The 21,957-nt window shown below is 33.7% G+C and overlaps 1 protein-coding gene across 1 annotated transcript in view; it reads right to left on the bottom strand.

The window, feature by feature from the left end:
- The window catches only part of LOC136031116 (limb region 1 protein homolog), a 52,008-nt gene that overhangs the window by 16,000 nt on the left and 14,051 nt on the right, over nt 1–21,957 (bottom strand). Inside the window, exons 3-6 of the mRNA XM_065710428.1 lie at nt 17,029–17,168; nt 13,852–13,952; nt 7,339–7,465; nt 491–559 (exon numbers count right to left, since the gene is read on the bottom strand). Coding sequence (XP_065566500.1) covers nt 491–559; nt 7,339–7,465; nt 13,852–13,952; nt 17,029–17,168 — 437 coding nt within the window. The remainder of the gene's footprint in view (nt 1–490; nt 560–7,338; nt 7,466–13,851; nt 13,953–17,028; nt 17,169–21,957) is intronic.

Raw genomic sequence — 21,957 nt, 5'->3', positions numbered from 1 at the left:
TTTTTAATAGCTAAAACGTAAAGCGGGCAACACACTTCGATGTCTGGGGTAATTTCTAGCTCTTAAATTCTCAGCTGGCAGAATGGGGTCTCAACATCAAAACAACCACTTTGGGTCCACATATGGAATAATTTCTGGCCATTAAACCTTTAGGTGGTAGAAGACCCACAACACATCCAAAGGGTTCACTATTAAGACTAATAGTATATTGTTTTCAGCCCAATTCCTTTCCAGGATAAAATCAATAGTTTCAATGGGCTTATAAGCTCTTGTGGTTTTTCAGGTTCAAATACAATCATCTCAAGGACCTACAGCCTCTATGAGGATACTGAAACATTAATGTAGCTGGAGCAAGCCCCAGAGGAAAGTGAACATGAGAATCTTAAATCAGAGTAAAAGCCCTAAAACTCTCAAAGTAAAAAAAAATGTTAATAATGCAGCAGTTCTATAGCCCTTAATTTAAATCAGATAAAAAAAAAACTTTACTTACGCAACAGCATCAGAACACCACAAAACGATACACAGGAATACAAAAATGGTAAATATGAGTCCCACATGTCTGAAAAAAAAGAAATAAATTAAATTATTTCTAAAATAATTAAAATATTTATTAAATTAAACTATATTGATAAATTAAATTACTTTAATTAATTGAAATTGAATATATTAAATAAAAAAAGGAATTGTGCTGCATTGTCAACAAAGAGAGCAAAATTAGCTTGTTTGTGGTAACTCATAGAGAGTTATCTACGAGACATTAAGTTTACAATTAATGTCTTTTAATTTACAGTTAACGAAAATTTAAGTACATTAATTAATTAAATAAATTATAATAAAATTAAAAAGTAGAAAATTACAATAAATTAAGATTAAAATTACAATAAATTTAAAATAAAAAATAAATAAATAAATTAAGTAATAAAAGTAAATTCAGTAATTTGCAATTAATTGGAAATAATTTCACATTTAAAAGAGCGCTAAAGGTGCTAATGAGTGTCGGGTTTTTCTACAATTGTTATAAACGGTTGTTCAAATGTAACACAATCATTGTCACATAAAAAGCTCTCAAGTCCAAACAGTCTGTATTCTTGCAAGCCCAAAGAGACATCTAATATAACAGAATAAAATTAGTTCCACATCTTTAGAGAACCAAAAGAGACACTGAGAATGGGCCCAAATAAGTCTCAGTAGGACAAACAAATTAATTAACATTTTTTATAACTATTATTTTATTCCATATTACTAAATATTTTCCATAATATTGTAGATTAATATTTTCTATTAGATTTTAAAAATATTTTCTTCATACAGCATAATTGACAGTGTGGGTAAATGTCAGCCAGCCAGTACCTAACCTAAAAGCTATGAAGTGATGCGATGGAGCGCGGAAAACCTTTGGAAACTAGAGATTTTTGCGTTTTAAATGTTCAAAAGAGTGTGCATTTCCTTTCGTCTTGTTTTTTTGCCTGAAGGCAATCGACTATCTCTCATTCTTCTTGAGATAAGACAAACATAGACATTAACAACACAGCAGCAACGCGTAAGTGTAGCCTAATGAGAGGAAAATAGACATATTGTTTACAGGTTAGTTCAAAAGCTTTTAAGAATATATGTTAAATGTATATTTGCCAGAAATGCTAGCAAAAGACTTAACTTTGCCGACTGTTTCTAGCAACTGAATATGAAAAGCATCAGGAAGTAGAATTTATATTAATATCAAACACTGGAAATACCTTCTGTTCTTCTTAGCTAGAACATCGTAGAGTGAATCACTTGTTGAATCTATGACTCTCTACTATGATGTACTTTTGGTTTCGATCTGACGATATTTTTCGGGTTTTCCACTATTTTTCTAAATTTCCATAAATTTATTTTCGAAATAATTTTACTAGTAAGACTAATCGAGATTAACTTACCGTTCCTGAATCAGCTATTAATGGCAAATTTTTTAGCCTCAAACCCCACAAAATGATATCAGATCAAAATAAAACTGCACCGGTGGAATCACCATAACCGAAAACACCATTTAGAAAAGCTACAGTCCTCCATCTTGACTAACAAGGATGGACAGTTTTTCGTGAGGAAGCAGGAACGTTTCTGCTTTTTATCCCCTACTTTTTCCCTTTTTTTATTCGCCGTTTGTGGGGCGCTGAAACATCTTAGAAGGGTGTTTAAGGGTTTATTTGAAAGAAAATTGCCATGTCTCTGTGCTTTTGTAAGTACAAAATATCACATTAAAGTGCAGTACACTTTTTGATAGAAAATGCATTTTCATATACAAGATGATGTCATATTGGATATGATGTCTTTTTGCGTGACTCCGCTGCCTAATTCCCAGGGTTTCGAACAAATATAAAATAAAATCGCTGTTTTATTCCGATTCAGATGTTACTATAATTTTAGTGCTATATGATTTGATTAAGAACTGAGAAAAACTAAAAGAGAAACACTTTACTATTTACAGGGAGACACGAATCCTGCTTCGTGATCCGTGACACTCTGCACAATTGTACCAACAATAGAACAACCCATTCTGACCTTTTCTGGATAATATAAGAATATTCTCATTTTTATGGCACTTAGTATTAACCAAGTGACATATAGCGATCGCAAATTCTGTCGGTCTGTCCCGGTTTTGCTACTTTAGGCACTTCCAGGTAAGCTAGGACGATGAAATTTGGCAGGCGTATCAGGGACCGGACCAGATTAAATTAGAAATAGTCATTTTCCCGATTTCACCATCTGGGGGGGGGGGAGCCCGTTAATTCGGAAAAGATAGAAAAAATGAAGTATTTTTAACTTACGAGGGTGATGGGATCTTAATGAAATTTGATGTCTGGAAGGATATCGTGTCTTCAGAGCTCTTATTTTAAATCCCGACCGGATCCGGTGAAATTGGGGGGAATTGAAGGGGAAACCTAAAATCTTGGAAAACTCTTAGAGTGGAGGGATCGGGATGAAACTTGGTGGGAAAATAAGCATAAGTCCTAGATACGTTATTGACATAACCGGAACGGATCCGCTCTCTTTTGGGGAGTTGGGAGGAGGGTTAATTCTGAAAAATTAGAAAAATGAGGTAATTTTAACTTACGGAGTGATCGTATCTTAATGAAATTTCATATTTAGAAGGACCTCAAAACTCAGATCTCTTATTTTAAATCCCGACCGGATCCAGTGTCATTAGGGGGGGGGGAAATCTTGGAAAACGCCTAAAGCGGAGAGATCAGGATGAAACTTGGTGGAAATTCCAAGATAGGTGACTGACATAACCAGACCGGATCCGCTCTCATTGGTGGAGTTGGGGGGGGGGGGGGGGTAATTCGGAAAAATTAGAAAAATGAGGTATTTCTAATTTACGAACGGATGATCAGATCTTAATTAAATTTGATATCTAGAAGGATCTTCTGCTTTAGAACTCTCATTTTCAATCCCGACCAGATCCGGAGACATTGAAGAAAGTTGGAGGGGGAAACCGAAATTCTTGGAAAACGTGAAAATCGAGCTATCTTACGAATGGGTGATCGGATCTTAATGAAATTTGATACATAAAAGAATTTTATGTCTCAGATGCTCCGTTTTTAATTCGAATCAGATCCGAGGACATAGAGGGTTGGAGGGGGGAAACAGAAATTTTGGAAACCGGAAATTATGGAAAACACTTAGAGTGGGGAGATCGGGATGAAACGTAATGGGAAGAATAAGCACAAGTTATAGATACGAGATTATTTGGTACGGATCCGTTCTCTTTGGGGAAGCTGGAGGTTGTTAATTTGGAAAAATTATAAAAATTGAGGTATTTTTAACTTAAGAACGGGTGACCGGATTTTAATGAAATTTGATATTTAGAAGGAACTCATGTCTCAAAGCTCTCATTTCGAATCCCGACCAGATCTGTTGACACTGAATGTCGATAAATGTTGCAGATTCGTGACTGACGTAGCCAGACTGGATCCGCTCTTTTTGGGGAAGTTAGATGGTGGGGTTCAGTGCTTTGGCGAGTTTGGTGCTTCTGGACATGCTAGGACGATTAAAATTAGTAGGCGTGTCAGGGAGCTGTACAAATTGACTCAATAAAGTCGTTTTCCCCGATTCGACCATCTGGGGGGCTGAAGGGAGAGGAAAAAATAGAAAAACTGAGGTATTTTTAACTTATGAGTGGGTGATCGGAACTTCTTGAATTTTGATATTTAGAAGGACCTCGTGACTCAGAGCTCTTATTTTAAATCCCGACCGGTATTAGGCCTCTGATTTTTCTTTTAAAGCAATCTATTGATTCTTAGAATTTTGCTAGAGCTCATACCATATGAGCTCTTGGCTCTTCCGACCTCATCACAAGTGCCATATGAGCACTTAACTCTTGTTGTATAGATTCCAGTGGATCTCTCGGAGACTGGAAGATGGTTTGGTATTAGGTTTTCTATAAAGATCAAGACCAAAGAGAAAAGAGGGATTAGTTCCCTTTCCAAGCCAAAATTGTGCTTTATCTAGTAGCCCATCTAGTTGGTGACTTTAATTCTGTAATCCAAGGCGCATGCACGAGGCGCATACCCAAGGCGCATGTCATGCAAATTGAAAAAAGAGCTTTAACAAATTTCTGATTATAGTAGGTGTCAAAGTCGACTCTTAATTAGGACAATATAAATAAATGATAGCAGAGAAATATATAACAGTGGGTTAGACATTTTCAAAAGCGAACAAAGCAAACGAACAAGGGCCGAGTATTTTAGCTTCACGTCAAGCAACTTTATCAATGGAAAGAGAAAACAACAACACTCAAGAAAGAGGATTCTGGTAAGGAAATTTTTCCAGGGGGGGGGGTACTTCAAGAAGCTTTGATTGAAATAGAAGTATTTCGCCTTATCCTTTCGGCTCCCATCTTTGACAGCCACTGTCCCCTGGTCCCTTTCTTGGAAAACACGTGTCACAATTAAATAGACATGAAAATAACAAAAAGAAAGAAGGTACCCATACACAAAGGAAAAAATCTCGCATCTTAAAAACATTCTTCTATTACTTTCCCAAATTGATTAGTACTCCTCTTAATAAAACAGCAGTGTACACAAATACAGTTCCAAATAATACAAAAACCAAGGAGGATCCATAAAAATAACAATAATAATAATAATAACTGAAGATCCAACAACCACAAAATTGTCTGATTGAAATCCTACAAAAGTAAAATATTTTTTGGTAATAAAATCCAACACATAGCTTGGGCTAATGCAAATAAAGTTGACTAAAAAGAGAAGAGGTGAAAAGCCTACCAATTGAACTAAATTTAAAAATATGAAAGGGTTTGTTCGTCTGCTACCCCCAGAGGAAATATATCAACTTCTTATATTATCATTAGCATTTTCAAAGTTTATTTAATCACATTGACTTTCACAATGTAAGTTCATACTTCATGCGCGCTAACTTTCTGAACTGCCATTTTTTCTTCGATAGAACGATTTTAATATATTACAGTTTATGTTTTTATTTAAAATATTGTATTAAGGATGTCATCTGAAATCGCCCTCACCTGTGTTTATGCCCCAACTAATGATTTTCCAGATTTCATAATTTCCTAAAAGTCCAATGTATTTTTGCAAGAAATGGTTATTCAATTTTGTTTCAATTTCATATTGGAAGCTTGTTTTCTGTGTATCAAACCTTAGATTTCTAAGGACAATAGTTAATTGGCATATAATTTTGAGCACCTTAGCCCTTTTGGAAAATAACTGAAAAACATTTTTCTGATCGAATATTTTTTTGGATATATTTTTCTAGTTCTTTTTCTTATTTTCTACAATGATAAAGTTTTTCAGTTGCAAGCCCAAAATATTCCGGCGTTTTTGCTTTATGTAGTTCAATCTCAAAATTTAAAACTTTAGCCTGTTGTTTTATATTTCTATTTTTTCATTTTGCATATTGCGTTAATCTTTATATTTTTTTATCTTTATAATGTTTTAGTAACAATGAAGAGGTCTCAAAATTTCAAATTGAAAAGGGCTCAGATTAAAATGGATAACTTATGCCGCAAATCTTTGTGAATAGTTTTTCTATCCATAACCGTACTCATTTTTCCAGAATTTATTAAACATCCAAAATTTCAACTATTCGTCATCTTTGGTCGATGCATTCTGTTCAGTTATTTTCCTAGACCTACTGTGTTGTTGTTCCTTATTTTTGTAACCTTATTTACATATCTCTGATGTTCCTCAATATTAGAGAAATAAATAATTCAACATAATTGCAGAATCAGTGTGATCATAACAAATGGCTTACTACTATCGCAATCTCCTCCCCCTTCCCCCGCCCCTGTCTGCTATATTCCGTAGAGGTGCATCTAAACAAGAAAATACCAACCAATTCAATGCCATCTGCAAGCCTCTGGGACCTGTTAGAGGAAGTCCAAATATTGCCTGTTCATTATATTTAATAAACATCCATATTTTGTCCGTTCATTAAATTAACCACCTCCAAATGAAAGAATCAAGTAATGTTAAGCACTTAATGAATAGCAAACACAGTCTTTCTTATGTTAAATGCATAGGCACATCAAAATTTACAGAAATCCAGGTTTCAGATATGCAATTGATACGATAAACTTTTTGCTTCTATTTTGAACTCGTTTCCTTCGATTTTCATTTGGCTAATATAAGGCCAATTCGTATTTCTTTTTATCATTCTGTTACGGCATCATAAAGGAGCAAAGTTAGCTTAAGTTGTGAGGAGTTTCTATCGCTGGAATGTCACCTTTAACCGTTGGGCTGGATATCATGGTCATCTAATATATTATCGCTATCTGATAGTTAAGCTTTATATATAGTTATAATATAATATCATTATATATTTAAATATTATCATTTATTATTATATATTATCATATATATATTATCATTATATATATTTAAGATAGTTATAATATAATATCATTATATTATCACAATCTGATAGTTGCAACACCCGTTAGGTGTGTGGGTCATGTGTTCAGTAAGACTGACGTCATATTTTTCATATAAAATTTCCATTACCACAAATTATTTCCCTACCTTGCTCACATCTCTACATTGCTATCTTATAAAATTAAATGCCCCCACCCTTGTAAGGAACCTTAAATATAGTAAATTCATGTTTATAATTAGTATAATATAATTAATTAGTATTTATATTAGCTTTTAATACAATTTAGTGGACAAACCGAGAATTGAAAGACCGGTATCTCGACTTCATATTCACACTCCTCTTTAATGGGGAGTAGGCTTCACCTTGGTAACTCCAAACCTAAAGACAAATGATTTCAAAATTAAAATAATTTGTCAGTTACAAGAGAAAAAGATATTAAGAAAAGCTTACTAAAAAGCAGATCAAATGTCGCTTGGCTTCTGTCCAAGAGAGCTGAAAGTGTCACAACCAAACCCATAACAATTATAGAGAGTAGCACGAGCAATAGGAGAGTTTCTTGGACTCGTGCTGTAATGCCCTGAAAAATATAATTCACATTTAATAGCTGTAATAAAAGTTACTACTGGCAAAACACTAAGAAACCTAAAATTGTGCCCGGGGGGAGATATAATAGCAGTAGAGCTGCTAAGATATTCTTCAATTTTTTAAGCATATCATGGAAAAAAGTTGTGTATACCTAAAAACAAACTGATTTGCCCGGCTGAACTCGACCTAGGTCGAGTTCAGCCGGTAAAATACCGGTAAAATTTTTACCTAGGTAAAATGTGCAGGATGAACCTTTTCACTGGCTAAATGTGTTGAGAGGGGCTTTAAATCTTTAATAGGACGGTAAAGTACGCTAATGTTTGTTTACCTTCATTCCCTCCTGTTTTCGTAGCATTAGTCAAAAATATTAATTTTAATTTATGTATAAGCCAAATATAGGTGCAGGAATTTCTAGTTTTGCCTATTAACTTTGGGACGAAGATACAGAATTATGTTGCTGTAGCTCATTAGATGACTGTAGGCAAACTTAGGTATAAGAAAAGAATAATTGTCAAACTTTACACTGTGGCTCAGGAAAAAAGAAGTTAACATGAATGTTTAGGATTACACAGGAAAAATGCGATTCATCCGAAGAAAAATTACTTAATAAGCAAAAAGTGGACAAACTTACCACCAGATTAGGTATAATTCTTAATATAGTTACCAAAATGGCATAAAAACAAAAAGGATATTTCTCGTTTTGGACTTGCCATTCCACTAGTGCTACTTGACGACATCGCTGAGGATCTGCGGGCTAATACTCCGAAAAATACTCCAACAATACTCCGACAAGGGACTGCGCCAAAGATGTGCGCCGATGATCCTCTCAGTTATTTTTTCCCCGATTGGTAATCAGTAGACATTACTATGTTATTCATGTTGTGTTTTGTTTGTATTTCCTTGTGCTTTATTTATAGGTTGTTCTTTATTTATATTATTTATTACTAGCTGTTGGGGTGGCGCTTCGCGCCACCCCAACACCTAGTTGGTGGGGGCGCTTCGCGCCCCCCCCCAAGCCCCCCCCGCGCGCGTAAGTCGTTACGCGCCATAATAGTTACGCGCCATTGTAGTTGTGTCCCTATGTCCCACCTGTGAATATAGATATATATATATATATATATGGTTTTAACTACGTAAAACTTGCGAATATACAACATTCTTTGCTGTCCCATTGTCTTTGCATATAAATAGATTGTCAGGTTTACCGACTCTTGAACATGCAACATATAATGGTCCATGGGAAAACAATCTGTATTCAGATCTATACCTCATGATTCTAATGATTGCCCTTGAGCTTTGTTGATGGTGATTGCTAATCGACCATTCCCTGTCCCGGTGTCCCGGTCGTCATTTACATCCCCCTGTTTCCCCCGGTGTCCCCGTTGTAGTTGTGTCCCTGTGTCCCGGTCGTTATTTATATTCCCTGTGTCCCGGTCGTCATTTGTATCCCGGTGTACCGGTCTGTATATACATTCGTTTTTTAGTTTTGTTTTTCTCCTTTATTTTTTTCCTTTTTTTTTCTTTTTTAGTTTATTTAGATTTTTAGATTTTTTAGCTTTTTTATTAGTTTTTAGTTTTTTTTTCTTTTTAGTTTTTTTGTAGTTTTTACCTTCTTTTTAGTTTTGTTAATTTTTTTTTTTTACTTGTGTCCTGGTCGTCATTTATACTCCCTGTGTCCCGGTGCTTTGTTGATTGCTAATCGAACATTCCTTTTGTCCTGGTCGCTTTCTCTTTGAGTGTCGTCATTTATTTTTTTCTTTTTTAGTTCTTTTAGTTTTTACCTTTTTTAGTTTTTTTTTAGTTTTTAGTTTTTTTAGTTTTTTACCTTTTTTTAGTTTTTTTAGTTTTTTTAGTTTTTTAGCTTTTTTATTTTTTTTATTAGTTTTTAGTTTTTTTGTAGTTTTTGCCTTTTTTTTAGTTTTTTTAGTTTTTTAGCTTTTTTATTAGTTTTTAGTTTTTTTTGTAGTTTTTGCCTTTTTTTAGTTTTTTTAGTTTTTTAGCTTTTTTATTTTTTTTATTAGTTTTTAGTTTTTTTTGTAGTTTTTGCCTTTTTTTAGTTTTTTCAGTTTTGACGTCACCTGATCCAGTTTTTTCAGGTGACGTCACCTGATCCACGATCCACAGATCCACAGACAACTTATTTTTATATATATAGATAGTTTTTTTTTTTTACTTATGTCCTGGTCGTCATTTATACTCCCTGTGTCCCGGTGCTTTGTTGATTGCTAATCGAACATTCCTTTTGTCCTGGTCGCTTTCTCTTTGAGTGTCGTCATTTATTAGTTTTTTCCTTTTTTTAGTTTTTTATTGGTTTTTACCTTTATTTTAGCTTATTTTTCAGTTTTTTCCTTTTTTTTAGTTTTTTTTTATTTTTTATTTTTTTTAGTTTTTTACCTTTTTTTAGTTTTTTTAGTTTTTTTAGTTTTTTAGCTTTTTTACTTCTTTTATTAGTTTTTAGTTTTTTTTTGTAGTTTTTGCCTTTTTTTAGTTTTTTCAGTTTTTTTTTTAGTTTTTTATTGGTTTTTACCTTTATAGTTTTTTTAGTTTTTTAGCTTTTTTATTTTTTTTATTAGTTTTTAGTTTTTTTTGTAGTTTTTGCCTTTTTTTAGTTTTTTCAGTTTTGACGTCACCTAATCCAGTTTTTTCAGGTGACGTCACCTGACACATCCATCCATCCATCCACAGACAGACAGACAACTTATTTTTATATATATAGAAGATATTGTTCTTTATTACAATATATAATTATATATTTTCATTGTTCTTTATTCCGCATTTATTTTTATATTATTGCGGATTATAAATAAACTTACTTATCATAAAGTTAGTAATGAACTTTTTTCAAATAAATAGCCCTGCTTTCGACTAAGCAACAGCTCTATATTTAATTTCATTCTTGCACAAGAGATTCAACTCTTGCGTCTTCCTTGAACTTCTACCCAATATTTCAATAATTCGCTTCCCTAAAATAAATAGCTGACATTAATCCTTCAATATACCTTATGTCTATTGTCGTTAAAAAGACTGGTTTATTCGCCCACATAAGTGGCTATTCTTGAAAAACATGTTTTAAGTAAAAAGGTTAGTAAAAACAAAATGTAATTAGTTAAAAAGTAATTTGTTTTTAAACCATTCGTTTCAAAAAAAAAAAAATGCTTTTAAAATATTCCTGTCCAAAATTAAATAGCACAGAATATAAATTCTTGGGATATTGAGATGGAAAAATAATAATAAATTGTCCAACAGATTAACAATGCACCAAAAACTCAAAAGAAAATTACCAAAGATAGAAGGACAGGTCTTTCTTTTTTATTAGTATCCATTTTTCTTTACTGTCCATCGTAAATCCTAATTTGCTAATAGCAGTCATAACTATGACTGAACAGAGGAGAGGTCATAATAATACAAAATTTAAAATTATAAGGACAGAAAATTTTCAAGAAGGGGGAACGCCGCCGTGGGAAAAGTGAGGTAGCATAGTAGCAATGCTACTTGGCAGTTTTCATGGCCGAAAATGTTGGCAGATTTTAAAATTTGTCTGCAGATTTGGCAGCTTTTGGAATACTTTCGAATTCTCCAACTGGCAGCTTGAAAACCTTTCCCATACCAGGGGGGATGTAATGATGTTTTAGAAACAATTTCCTTTACATATAAATTTCCCAAAATGCTGTAAAATTTTGCGTTTCCTTATAAAAGCCCTCTTAGGTATCGAAAAAAGGGGGAGGGGGAATTATTTTCCTTTTTTGATCCCTTATGTGTAAGTATATAAAAGGAATTAGGAGCATCCTTTTACAGTTTCCCTGCAAGTTGAACTCTTTGACGATATATCACTTTTTGATACCAAAACTCATTACTTTAAGCTGTGTTTTTATGAAACTTCTTTGTTTTGTTTTCTTTTAAGAACTCAGATTTTCAACTTGAAACTGTCCATTTCATCTTTTCAATTCAGTATGTATACAACACCTCGCATATTTTTTACCATTTCAGTTAAGAACCACTGAACGGTTTTGTTATTCAATGGTAGTTTTTTAATATGATTTAACAAACATCTTATCATCTACCATTATCTCGTGTATCAAAGAACTATTACTTTTTATTGAAAGCTATGTTTTTTACAGGGTTTAAGTTTCGATTCGGCAGTCAGATTCCACGCTGGCTGATGGAAAAACTATCCTTCAGTGTTAGATAAAAATTTAGAAACAACACGTGCCTTCAGAAGGTATGACTCATTGGAAATTATATCACCAATAGAATTAACCTTTTTTACCTGGAAATATTGTCACGAAAGTAGGCAAGTGCTTTTCACACGGATTAATTTCATGAGTTCTCGAATTATACTTTGGAATGAAGGACGGACGAACTTACTACCCTTCTCCCAAACCATGATTCTTGGTCTACTTCACCCCCTCCCCACTCTAATGTTCCGTAAGCATTTCAATCAAAAAGTCCCAGCCGTTTATGAGATATTTAAGACTGAAGGTACACATTATGAAAACGATCATTCGGTTTGCAGCTGGTTCAGACCCTGCCCAGTTTCAGATTTGCTGCAATGGCCTTAGACCGATTCAGCGCTGCTCGCGGAGCTTTTTATCGTTAGTCCCACCCCCACCCCCCCAACTTCACCATCATCATTGCATTGCAGAATTTAAATAAATAAAAGATTTCTCCTAATTTTTTGTTGAGAATATACCATTGGTATTCTTTTTCGATAGGTATTCAAACGAAGATTTTTTTCAAGGAATTTGCTATGTAGAACTCGGGTAAATATGCAATCAGACATACCAGACACAAACCGAACGAAAAGTCACTAGATCAATTTCATTTGACAAAATTATCCCTCTTCTGTTCGACCTTAGCTAAAGGATCACTGAAGGTTTATCATGCATGTTTGCGACTACCCTAAACCTGTAACTCGCACAAAAAGGGCAAGATACATAAAATGCCGAATTTAGTATTTTGGATCTATCCACATACTAAGCAAGAAGTACGATGCTAGACTTTTTCATAGATAATGATCAAAATTCGCTTGAAAAACAAACAAATTTTCCTATTTTCGCAATTTTTTCTAAAATTTTCAACATACTTTTAAAATCTGAAAGATTAAAGGGATAATTTTAAAATGTGGGTCATTCGAAAGATAAAGCTCAATTTCAGCTGTCAAAAGATAGCAAAGTCATCTTGCCCTAGTCTGAAGAACAATTGCATATCAAAACTTGCACATGGAGGTTAAATTTTAAGAATTGAGGTTTCACCTTCAAAAAAATTCAAATAAAGTGCTAGATAAGTAATAACTTTAGGGATAATGATGGATTGGTCAAGGTGTAAAATTCCACCGAATTTTCCTATTTTCACAATTTTTTCTAGAATTTTCAACATACTTTTAAAACCCGAAATATGCAAAAATTAATCCAAAAACCTGGTTCGTTTGAAAGGTAAAGCTGAATCTCAGTTGCAAATTGACATTAAAGTCGTCTTGCCATAGTCGTCTTCAGAACAATTCCATACCAAAACTTGCACAGAGGGGTAAACCTTCAGAATCTAAGTTTCACCTTCAAAAAATGATAATTCAAAAATTGGCTTATTTGATAAAGGGCTAAATAGGTAATTACGTTAGATATACTGATGGATCGGTCAAAGTGTAAATTTTCCACCCATTAGGAGCAATGCTAAGATAAAAAAAATCAAATCAAATATATGCAGGTTTTAATTTAGATTGAGAAAGATGATACCCGTTCTGACGCCACCCATTTGTAGTTAATAAATGTTGGCAAAATTAAAGAAATCTTTAACTATAATCATAGACTCTAAACAGCATATTAAAATTCAAAACACGAAACTAAAGTAAAGTCAAATCGTACAACAAACGCGGTATGGAATTGTTAATGACGAAATTTATATATTTTTTTTTTTTTTCTTCATTTTGTTCCAATTACAGTCTCAAAAACCAGCACCACTAAACGAAATGAAGGTTTCATTAAACGCAGATTTTGAAAGAACTGGAAATAGCTCATCTTCAGGACATATTTCGGCCACAAAGACTTAATGCGTCATGGCGTCAATAGGGTGGGGGTGAGAAAGTGCTGGTTATGTGCCCCCACTTACATTTTATTACCCACCTCAAGATTTTGAAAAATACCTTTTTAGGGGATATTTTTATTGAATATTCCTTTTTTTATTTTCATATAATAATTGAAAAACGCAGAAGGTTTGCCCCTCCCCCTAGGTTTGAGAAATATACCTCTCCCCCCCCCCCCCTCAAATTAAATTTTTGTGAATTCACGTCACCAGGATAATCATAATATCTTAAATGTGAAAAATTACATACAGAGAGAGTTGAAAATAAACGAAAGTAACTAAAAGGATCATAAAACAATTTACCTTTCGATGAGGTAAACCTTCAGATTCAATGAAGAAATAAGCAAACGGGAGAAGCACAAACAGTGATCCATTTGAGAATAAAAATATCAAATTCCATAAGCCTATAAAGAAAATAAATTAAATCAGGCTTTATCATTCCTAGAATAATCAGAAGTTTGGAATCTCATTGACATTCCAGTTGTTCTTAAATAATGCGGGGCCTTTAAACATCTCATCACTGTCTTCGGAGGGGTTAGTTAAGAGACTGTTACCAAAGCCAATACTACCATGTTAGATATGAAGGGCACATCTTATAATTTTCTTTCTTCAAAGTGCCTGTTTCATCAAAGAATCAGAAAGGGTCCATCGAACGTATGCTTGAACAGAAAATTCGCAACTCACAAAAAATACGCCTTGTAAAAAAAAAGTATCATCGTCAAATGATTGAACCCTAACTCCTAAATTTAGCTGTAAATATATTTCAAGACCACATTGACTAGACATAACAATCAAAAACGAAAATCTGGGACAAATATGGGTGCAACTCAATGCAATGCGAGATGCAGATATTTAGGCAAATGCCTTTACTAATTTGTCTTCAGTACGAGAACATTTTCGTGCCGATTTTTTTTTACTCATTTTTATTGTTCTTCTTGGTCTTTTACTAATTTTTCATACATCGCTTAGTGGCTTATAATGATGGTCTTATAATTTAAAATATAGAAATGAACAGACAGGAAGCTTAATTTATTGACAAGAAAATCATCATAAAATAGAAAGAATCTCACAAAAAGGTAACATAATATTACAGCAGTTTATAAAATGTTAATGATAATCAAAAAATTACAAACGAGGATTCCCATTAAAATAAAAAAAATTTCTATTAAGATATTTGTTATTTGGGATCATTTAATCTTATTTTTGGCCCTTAATATATCCTTCATTTGTAGGATGAGCTCAAAATTTTGATAGTCAACTGTTATATAGTCAACTGTTTGATAGTCTTAGATTAGAGAGATAGATAGATGTGTTAGATAGTCAGCTGTTATTATAGCTAACAAAGTTTGATAGTCTTTCTTCAATCAAATTTATAAATGACAATTCGTTTTAGCATGATCTGTCGTTGCATTTCATTCCACTTCCTCAATATTTTACCCAGTCTATTGCCACTCTATTCCTACTTACCGATGACATTTCGTTGTACCTATGTTTGCATAAAAACGTTCAGGACGAAAAAACTGAAAGTGAATGAGAACTGGTCAGGTCATCCACTATTCATTTTTCTGGAAAAATTCCTTGTCCCCATTTGTAAATCCCTGTCTTTTAAGAAAGAATTTGTTAAATCATACAACACTCGTGAATTTGCAAAGCCCTAGAAATACATGTATGGATTATAGACAACGAAATTCCCAATTCGTTTTACATTAAGAAGATAAGTCGTGTCGTGTAACTTTGTTACTTTGGCCCAAAAACCAAAAGTAGGACAAAAAAATATTTATATATATATATATATATATATATATATATATATATATATATATATATATATATATATATATATATATATATATATAAACTTTTGAAACAACAATACAGCTAAAACTGAGTAAAACAGAAAGAATTGACAAAACGAAGGAACATAGACAAAATATGGGAACCCTTGTATAGCCAATAAAAAGAGAGGAACGTGCGGGATGTTTTGTAAATTTTTGTTGTAGTGAAGGGGGCAAAAAATTTTTTTCATATCTGGAGGTAAACTAGCAAAAGGGGACAAGATAAGAACGCAACAAGGGACAAAGTAAGAACGTTTCGGGCTGACAAGCAGCATGAGGCGGTCAAAATTTGGATGGGGAGTGTCTCTTAGGAAGAATGTTTACCATGTAAGCGTTTGTTATTGCACTTTCTGCAAAATGGGGCACACCTTTGTACCTTTCCTACATTCAGTGGGTACAATGGTACTTTGGTACCATTGTACCCAATTTTGCTTGGTACAATTGTACAAAGGTACAATGGGTACCTTTCCAACATTCAAGCGTTTCTAACCAAGCGTCTGTTTAGAAGAAGAGAGCATGAAACTTTATCTTTTATGAAAATTACTCCCAAGCTCTTTTTCGGATGGATTTAAATTTATTTTATTCTTCCCTGGAGATATAAGGGTACCAAAGAGGACAAGGATATTCAAGATGAGGGCAGGTAATGAAAGCATAGATACTTAAAGAACGGGAAGGGGATGTTCAAATTTAATCAGGAGTGAAACAAGGGAGATACATGAATTTTCTTTGCTCTTGATACCTTTAACATGGATACCCTACTTTAAAATAGAAATTATAATGTCTGAATCAAATCCTTACTCATAATCTAGAAAGCTAAGACCTAAAGTGGCCTGCTGACTCAGGTACTCCCTAATTATTAATCTAAAAGTAAAAATATGGTCTATGTATCCTCCCCCTTTCTGAAAACCGCACTGTTCTTCTCTTAAAATTTCATCAACGGCATTGCTATGTTTAAAAAGTAACATCATACCAAGTAATTTGCTTCCTACAGAAACAAGCCTATTACACCATTAATTACCACAATCACTCTTATCACCTTTCTTATAAGGGGTTTAACTATTTTCCTAAAATCGCAAGGTACTTCCCCATTTTCAAAGATCGTACTCATCATATCTTCGTATTTTGATGGAGTTTCCAAAGTTCGACTCATTGTGGTGACTTCTCTTATTTCAATCTTTGTTATTCTTGTTCCTGGGTTTTGCACTTTCATGCAAAATGTTACAGATTGATTATTTCTCAGCTCTCCGCCCGCCTTTCTTTTTCAGAATTCTAGCCTATAAAACGTTCATGCATAAACACCAATCATCAAATATTCAAAGTTCTAGTCTTTAAATCTGTCAAGCCAAAAACGTCATTAAAATGTACCCATCATATGGCCTCGGCTGTTTTTATAGATATTCTGCAGGTCTTGGCTTTTTTTTCTTGATGCTGAGCAATCATGTAAGCGCATGTCCTTATTCAAGTGCAGTATCAACCAAGCAATTTTTTCCTTGTCAGATTTTGCTTCCACCATGACTCCTTTTATAATAATTCTCATTTTATTGTTATGAACACTTTTTTTATTCAAATTCAAACAATTGAATATATTTTTTTTTATTCAGATTCAATAGCAATTGGATGTACCTATTATAGGAACGGTACTTACTGTGGATCAGGTCGGTGTTTAGCCACTGTACATAGTAGCTGTTGGGATATTGTACAACTATTTCGTTACTGGCAATTGATAGTGGCAGTAAAAGAGCAGATGCTATCGATACGGCCAGTGAAAATGAGGATAACCATAAACTATAAAGAGAGGAAAAGAAGAAGTTAAAACAAAGATAATAAATACTTCACCATCATTCGTACAGCTATAGCTATTTCACAGTGTCATTCCGTGACGTAAGCTACTTGTGTCAGCGTGACGTAGGCCCGGATTGGTCAGCGAAAAATACTCACTCAGTGTGAAATGGATATGAATTCTGACGAACCTCTCCTAAACCAGCGTGACAGGCCAACTTAGCCAATGTGAACCGATTGTAACAGAAGTATTTAAACTTTTTTTCTTTGTCAGGTTTCAATAGTCTGGATTTGAAAATTTATAGTGTGAGGACTTAAAATTTAGACTGTATTTAGGGAGAATTACCCCCCCCCCTCAGTGCAGCTAGGAAAGCGCGAAAGTAGATAAACCGAAATCTATAGACAATTTTACGTTTCTTCTTTGACTAGTTTTTAAATTTATCAATTGTTCTATTGTTTTTGGTTCCATTAGTTGTTTTTTAGAAATGTGGAGCAGCTTCAGCTCTATTAGTACTTGTGATAATCTTTTCGCAAAAAAAAAGAAAAAATATCTTAAATTCCCCCCAGAATGTAAATAGCCTAAAATAACTAGCCATATGAGACTATTTGAAGTGGCTACAGCAGATGGCTTCAGTAAAAAGATAATGACCAAAAGAAACAGTTTCTTGAAATAAGAACTCTTTAGGCTTGAGAGCCACCAATCAAGGAGTTAATCGTCTTAAATTTTTAAAAGAAAAGTCATACCTAACTTAGAACTTACTCACAAACAAAATATTCTTAATCAAAGACGTCAAGTGGCTTCACTAAAATAATAAATACCAAAAACTAGATTTACAGACACAAGATCAAGCATGGGGACAAATTGACATGCGAAGCATTAACCTCTTAAGCCCAAAAAGTCATGTTTTAGTAATTAATTGCATATATTCGTTTATTAATTATCCGTTGAATAAAAGTTTAACAGCCCCAAGTTGGACTCGAGCTTCTAGCTGATTCTGCGTAGGTATATTACCCTGCTTTAGAAACAGGGAATACTCTCTGACATACTCAAGCCCATATTCAACTGATAGTAACATTCATTTGTCTTTAATCTGCAACTCACTTCTGTGTAATCGCGTCAACTCAGTAAAAGATAATATTCGCAAGCTACTTGGCACACTAAACTCAACAAAGACAAGCCAACTCATAAAGGGACACTTAAAACCGTAATTAAAACAACACAGTAAACAAGTACAACCAAACAAAATTCTTAACAACATATACAACACAAAAGCAATAGATTCTTTTACCTGTTTATATTTTGCTCACTTATAAAGAATATCGTTTGCACATTGGAAATAATCAAAATATCCTGTTGCTTTTTCTGTTCTAGTCTTGGAAAATATAAGCATCATTTAGTTCTCCGCTTTATTAATGCTTAAAAAGTTCTCGACCACTTTATAAAAACAAACTATTCCTTGAATACAAGAACCCATGGAATTTTCATATAACAACACAATTACCACTTTTCAGTTTAATAATAAAATCTTTTAAATCAGCTGAGTTCAAAAAGTCACAACCCTGCTTGAATATAACACTGATTCTGGGTCTATGTTCATTACAGAATCAAAGAGGGAAGTTGTCAATACATAACTGTATATTGAATATTAATCAATAACTATTATTTCGATTAATCAAAATTAATGGTTAAAGTCTGTTCCAAAAATAATTTTACAGGAATCTCGAAAAATACTATCACACTACTATCACACTACACTACCATACTACCACACTACTATCAGACTTGAATCATAACAACAAACAGTTGGGGGCACGAACATTCCGTCTTTCCTAAGATTTGTCCCAAGGATTCATCAAAGCAATTAGCAAGTTGTGAAACCCCCACAACACCCCACCTCTCCAAGAACCAGATTGCAGTCACCTGCTTCCTCTTTATTTTGGCATTGTATATCTACGAGATAAGTAATTATGTTAGAGTATCTCTCTAAGATGTAATATAAATATGGCAACCAGTCAATGGCCCTACACTTTGAAGGTTTGTATGAATCACCTGATCTGTGGAAAAATACCCTATATATTTAGACCTTTGGACTTATTCACAACAAGATTTACAATTTACCAGTGATAGCTGATATTCTTATATGTCTTACGAGACTGAAAAATATACTTTAACAAGGTTCTTGCAGCTAGTTTTGCATAATGTCTTCTATTTAAACTTTTCCCATGGAAAACAACTTCTGAGGATTATATTTTAATAATTGCCAAATGCACAAGCTTAACTACAGTTACCCCTGTTGATAAAACAGAGCTGTGCATGGCTATGTCCAATTAATATGATTTTGCCAGACTTTTCAAATAATTCTTATTATAGATCATTCAGGTAGGCAAGCACTCAGAAGCTTATTTGAGGGGTGGGGTCAGATTTAAAAACCAAAACCAAAAAAACAACAGGCAAATAGCATGAACATAATAGGAAATTAAAACAGGAAGGTATTGATAGTATGGTAAAAAAAAAAAATTCTGGAAAAAAACACTTACGAAGTTCGAGATAAGATACAGAAAATGAGGAATATGATTTCATATAAAGGAGAAATATCTAGTGCTATTACGAAAAGATTATACCCTTTATAAGAAAGTTACTAAGAGTCAATGTACAGACCTAGGAAAATTAGTTTGATTTCTGTTGGTAGCAAATTACTTACCATGGTGATATTTATTAGACGAAAAGACGGTATAGATTATATTTCAAGGAAAGAACAGTACAGTTTTAGAAAAATAAGAGGATACCTTGACAAAACTTTCACACTTGGATTAATAACTGATAAGTTTCTAAATCATCAGAGCCCTTCATGCCTGAATTTTATAAATCACCGCCAGGGATTGAATGGGCTGATAAGACCTTTTTAACGATGGTCCTATCCTCGAACAGAATACCAGACAGGCAGGCCTACTTAAAAGTAAATGATGCTAAATGCTGGAATAACACTGCTGCAGTTAAGTTGGGAGGTTAGGCTAGTGATTTGTTAGGCGTAAAATCAGGAGTAAAGGTGGTCTGTGTCTTATTCCTGTTTTATATGGATTATTCTGAAGCACTGTGTCCCAAGGAACACAAGAAAAGCTATGGGAGAGTCTGGTATAAAATGAGAATGGTAAATCTACTAGACTTAGATTATGGGGATAATCTGAGCGGCTTAGATAAAACAAGGACAGATCCAGTGGAGAGCGGGAGATCAGGGAATGGGGATGACTCACCCTCCCTTAGCGTGGTTCAAAAGTCCTGGCATCGGATTTACGCGAGTTGAGTATGAGATCAACGTTTTGATGTTTGAAAATTTTTGCTGACAAACACTTGACTTGCGTTAAGTTTTTAGAAAATTGTCTTGAGTGTTCGGTGAGAGTCGAGCTTACAAGGCATTTTATTACAGCTTACCATTTTGTAAATCGTACAAATGTCAAAAGTTGTACGAATGAAAAACTGGTTCTTTTTATTTAGTGAAGCAAACAATAACAGACACAATAGGATTAGTTGTGATTCTGGAAGGATTTGCAAAGCATAGGGCTTTTGGATAAAATTAAGTTTTACATGGTTGCAGTTATAGCTGCAACCTAGTAAAGAACGGAGTTCAGTCCTTAGTAACCAAAACGTTAAAAAATTGTTTTGAAAATATCTATCAATTCAGGAAGAATCACCATTTGAAGCTGATTCGGGAATGGAAACTATTATTTCGATTAATCAAAATTAATGATTAAAGTCTGTTCCAAAAATAAGTTTACAGGAATTTCGAAAAATAGCCTGAAATCCCACAAAAAAAGCGTCAGGTCAAAATGAAAACTGCACTACTGGAATCACCGTAGCCGAAAACCCCGTTTGGGAGAATATAGTCCCCTATTCCAAGAAACAAGGAAAATCAATTTTTTTTTCCATATGAGATGCAGTGATATGCCTCATTTTTTTTGTCAGCACTAATGGGGCATTGAAACAACATAGAGAGAAAGTTAAGGACTCATTTGAAACGAAACTGCTATATCAAGCTTCTATAGTCTATATCTAGTGCATTTTGTAGTTAAAGAAAGATAATATCAAAATGAAATCCAATATGGCAAACATGGTGACTTCATTTGAGAGAAAAGAATACAGCTATGGGTAGGGTAACTGGAACACTAGGGGGAGTTTTACAGAAACAGAAGAGCAATGCTGATATTTTCCCAAATATTTCAGCGCTCTCGCAGATCCCTGTGACCCCAACTGTTAGTGTGGCGTCTACTAAATGAAGTGTTCCAACCTTGAGAATACAGAAAACATGGCTGAAAAACAAAATGACAGAAGAAAGACTCACCAGACTTGCCCTCCTTCATGTTCACTGTGACATTGTCAAAAGTATAGAAAGTTTTATCTATAGACATGCTAATAATGAAATTAGGAGGATCCAGGTTGCAGGAATGGTTGGGAAAGTAACAATAAGGAGACACTTAAATTATGAATAAATGAGGATGAAGAGGTAATGTTAGGTACCAAAAAGTTCAACCAAATGACTGGCTTCACTTACCACGGTCAAATTATAAGTGAGAATGAAAGATGTAAATGAAATGAAAATGTAAAAAAAATGAAAATGAAGATGTAAAAAAAAATCATATAACCTAGATGCAGGGTGTTACTTTGCAGTAAAAAAAAAAAACGTTTGAAAGAATGGGAAGATATCAAAATAAGATTATGATACTAAAGATCATGGCAATAACAGTTGGCAAGTATGGCTCTAAACCAAGGGCTATTCAGAATGTTGAAGAACATATTCCC

The sequence above is a fragment of the Artemia franciscana genome, chromosome 9 (genome assembly GCF_032884065.1).
Source record: "Artemia franciscana chromosome 9, ASM3288406v1, whole genome shotgun sequence".
NCBI lineage: Eukaryota > Metazoa > Arthropoda > Branchiopoda > Anostraca > Artemiidae > Artemia > Artemia franciscana.
Note: the sequence above shows the minus strand (reverse complement) of the source record. Positions and strands in the feature narration are given on the sequence as shown.